Raw genomic sequence first — 3,961 nt, forward strand, 5'->3', positions numbered from 1 at the left:
GTTTATCAAAGACACAAGTACAACCTTTCCTTCTTCTCTGAATATTTTATAAGTATATCGTATAGTGACCAGTTATTTGACACATTTCTTCCTTCTCTACATTGAAATAAACAGACATTAAAAATAAACCCAATCTCTCTTGTAGCCAGGGCGAAACTAGAACGCAAATTGTGGGGAGGGGGTAAATATTCATATATATAGCTCCGCCCTGCTGATTTCTTTTTGCAAATATGCAACAGTCTTACTTGTTTTTAATTTGTTTATGGCCTTCGCGTTTCTTCACCAGTAACTTTTTTATCTTTTTGAATCTAAATTCAGCTTAAAATGCTCAATACTCTCAACTTCAGTTTTCTCCCTGTGACCATTTTCTCTGCAATATTCTATATGTCCTACGATTATGATGGAAATATTCTTGTTTACATAGAAATAAAAAAAATTGCATGTACTCGAAAAGAAACATCATAATTTTCAAATTACTTATCTCTCGCCTCTTATATTAAGTCACTCTTCACATACGACGTACACTATTGAATGGTATACAACAACGGAAGATGCCGTCTGTATTGTAAATATATAAAAAAATTCGTTCATATTAATGGAGGGGAGGCTATACTAGATCTTGCTTAAAAAGAAAAATCTTGCATACAAAATTTTTTCATGGAAACACGACAAGGAGGGGAATTTAACTTTGGTCTGTTGCCAGGTAAATGACTGTGCAAGCGCACTTTGTTAAAAGAAAATAATTCAGTGACTTATTTAAAGATCTCCTTAAATTGAATTTTGTATCAACAAAAATAAAGCTGGCAATGAAGCTTTTGGAACATTGAGAGAATGATAATCAGTCGTATCATAGTTTACATATTTTAGACCAATTTTTCATTGTATGTAACTCTTAAATCGTAGTTTCAAAAGAGTTAAAAAAGAATGAATTTTGAAGTTTTTATTTTTCACTAAACAGTAATACAATTGAATGCGACATAAAGAATAGAAATGAATGCTACATAAACAAAGTTGATTACGCGGTATGACAACCATTTAAACTTTTCTTTTCAGAAGAAAAAGGACCATCCATAATAAATGGTGGAGAAGGTAGTCCTCCACTGTAAACAGCACACTTCAGTTTCTCGCACGGATTGTCAGACCAGGCATATCTAACTTTATCCGGATCACAACGAACCGAAATGAACACAGATTTGCTGCAATTGTACGCGATTGGTGACTGTATCCATCTACCTTTACAAAGTACCTACGCAAAAGTTCATAAAAGAGTTTGTCATATAAAGTGACTTGGTTGCTTTTGAAGTATGTTTGCAAGGATCTGCCTTATGAAGGCATCAAGACATATTTTACGAGATAGTTAGTTTAACGTATTTTAGACGTCAACGGAATAAGATGTTCCTAATTTGTTGCATTCCTACATCATGAGCTATAAATAATATTTGAAACTTACCTCGAAGCCGATTTTGTTCCGGATTTCAATATTTTTGTCCACAGATTTATAATTTATTATAAGAAACATGTTACTTTCGACGGCAATCTTCTCGATTTTCGATACAAGTGGTCCAGTGAAGTACCTTTCTTTACCGTAAACTAATGAAAGGCCAGATAACGCCAAGCGATATTCAACATCGGATTTGTGAGTGTGATGAATGCTCGTATATGGTGATGAAGGATTTCCCAAGTCTATTGTTACAGCAATAAAGGTATTTTGCAGTTGTGCATTTGGAGCGTAGCCCTTCTGTGCTGTTTGGTCCCAACGTAACTGAGCAAAATGTAACGACGAGTTGCTGTAATTAACAGCTGACAACTAAATATTTATAGATATGAAAACGATTAGTAGTGAATAAGTGGAAAAATTCACAAGGACTCTTTACATGCTGATGAAACCTACCTGAACAAAACCAAAAGGAAACTGTGGGTCAGTGTTATTTTGTGTAGAAGCGTACCATTTTGCTCTCCAATCGTTTATCATGGCAGGAAAAGTACAGTTGTATGGCAATTCCAGTAATTTTGGGTTCATAGCATTTGTTTCTCCTTGATAAAATATGGAACCATAGATGGTCATATTAAGAAACGGCACAATCATGGAATTCCACATACAACTATACAGCGGAAAGGTGCTCAACTCGTTTATTCCTCTAAAATACATGCAAAGCAAAATGGAGTTTTTATGACATTCTAATTGGAAAATTTACGATTAATTGTTTTCGATGGACATGTTGCATTCATTCTACTGCCAAGCACCACAAAATGTAAATCAAACAGAAATCAAAGTCGTATCGGAATATTTGACGTTTTTCTGGTGGGATTTTTGAAAACGTTATTATGAACCCTGTTAAATATTAACTTACTTATCGTGAAGAAATCTCCAGAAAATCTTAAGAAGTTATTAAAACGCAATAGTAACAGAAACTTTCTGAAAGCTACTAAAAGCTTACTCTATGGTAATAGATGTGCTACTGATATGAATTTTTGCCTCTCCTTACATTATGGTAAAGGTAATAGAATACTTTTAACAGTTTTTCAATAGTTGTGGAAAACAAATATGTCAAATACGCGCATTGTTTTTTTTGCATCGTTTTGCAAATCGTGAATTTCACATGATTGCAATTTTGTAAGCATTTGTTAACTGACGACATCCACCATGCTTTTTTTAATCAAAAATAAGCTTGTTTAAGGCTTTCTTGGCTTGTCAGCCACATAAAGTATTTACAGAGCGACAGTAATATAAAAATAAAGTCATTTTCTGTTTAAATGATCACTATTTTTAAGACAAATAAAAAATGTCTCATACGTATGATTTACGTCTGTTTTGAAGAGTCTAAATTTCCATGATACTTTGTAAATTGTATTGATCAGTAATCAAAAAACCATTGTGAGATCGACACCAAAAACACATGTCTTGTTTTAAAAAAACATATTTAAAACAATTGTTTTGTTTTAAATAAAATAACGGTTGTGTAAGGATTTTAAAAGTCAAATGAAACAGATAAAAACTGTACACCTTTGAGTGAAGCCACTAATTAGAACAGAAAACAACACATGAAAACACCAGGAGACTTACGAATTTGGTAGAGTCTTTAAGAATTCCCCAATCCATTCACATTGTTTAAGAGCATCGTGTGAGGACCATGATTCTATAGGACTTCCTTCAAAACTACTGGCTATCAAGCCAATTCGGTAGTTCAATATCTTGTACAGCTGCACTCTATAATACCAACATACGGCAGAAAAATATGCCCACGCGTTTCCTCCTACCGTTTCTAATAACACAGACGATAAATTTTACCTTAAAAAGGCGTCATATTTAACAACGAATCATTAAATTTAAAGACGTGTTATTGAATTCACAGGTACTAAACTTTGCTTTAATTATTTTTGAATAAGAAAAATTTTGAGTGAAATAAAACTTAGAGTTTTAACTGGACACATTCCTCGTTACACACTATAACAGTATTTTTTTCAAAAGGCAGGCTTATGAACTTCTTGTTCTGTTATCATAAGTTGTGATGAAAAATTCAATGGCGATAAAATGCTTGTCAAATGCTTAGCTCAAACAAAAGCACATCTTAAAGCAAGGGAGTTGAAAGACAGCTCACATTTAAATAAAATCAATTTTCAAAATATTTCTCTTCGTAAGTTTTCTTTGCTTGCTTTATCAGCATGATTACTACCTGGTGAAGCAACGGACCAAGGCAAAAGTATTTTGCATAATTCCTTCTTTGGGAAAACACTGCAATCAAGGCCTGCAGAAAACAAACGTATGTAGGGATAATTGGCGGATTCACGGATTGTCTTCTCTCCATCGTCCGACTGAATAAAGAAAAAAAGTAATAAAATTAACGAATTTTAGATAAACAGTTGGTTCTTATAAAATTGCAAGGTCTTCATTAATCTGTCTAAAACGGTTTCATATGCTCTCATATATGATAATCGAATATAGAATGTTTTTACTCCGTGT

The 3,961-nt window shown here is 33.2% G+C and overlaps 1 protein-coding gene across 1 annotated transcript; it reads right to left on the reverse strand.

Moving 5' to 3' along the window:
- Positions 1–925: 925 nt before the first annotated feature.
- On the reverse strand, positions 926–3,712 carry LOC124455468 (sialate O-acetylesterase-like). Its single transcript, XM_047006101.1, has 5 exons — positions 3,675–3,712; positions 3,065–3,208; positions 1,892–2,138; positions 1,451–1,807; positions 926–1,246 (listed from the first exon to the last, which is right to left on the reverse strand). Exons 1-5 carry the CDS (start codon positions 3,710–3,712, stop codon positions 1,016–1,018), a joined length of 1,017 nt encoding a protein of 338 aa, XP_046862057.1. The 3' UTR covers positions 926–1,015.
- Positions 3,713–3,961: the final 249 nt, after the last annotated feature.

This window comes from Xenia sp. Carnegie-2017, unplaced genomic scaffold (genome assembly GCF_021976095.1).
Source record: "Xenia sp. Carnegie-2017 unplaced genomic scaffold, XeniaSp_v1 HiC_scaffold_4, whole genome shotgun sequence".
NCBI classification, from domain to species: Eukaryota; Metazoa; Cnidaria; class Anthozoa; order Malacalcyonacea; family Xeniidae; genus Xenia; species Xenia sp. Carnegie-2017.

Bases quoted from the DNA above. Each gene is read 5' to 3' on its own strand.
- LOC124455468 (XM_047006101.1), bottom strand. From the start codon at position 3,712: ATGCAAAATACTTTTGCCTTGGTCCGTTGCTTCACCAG. The intron at 2,139-3,064 runs GTAAGTCTCCTG...CATGTATTTTAG, and splicing joins TTAAAGACTCTACCAAATTC to AGGAATAAACGAGTTGAGCA. The intron at 1,808-1,891 runs GTAGGTTTCATC...ATAAATATTTAG, and splicing joins TTCCTTTTGGTTTTGTTCAG to TTGTCAGCTGTTAATTACAG.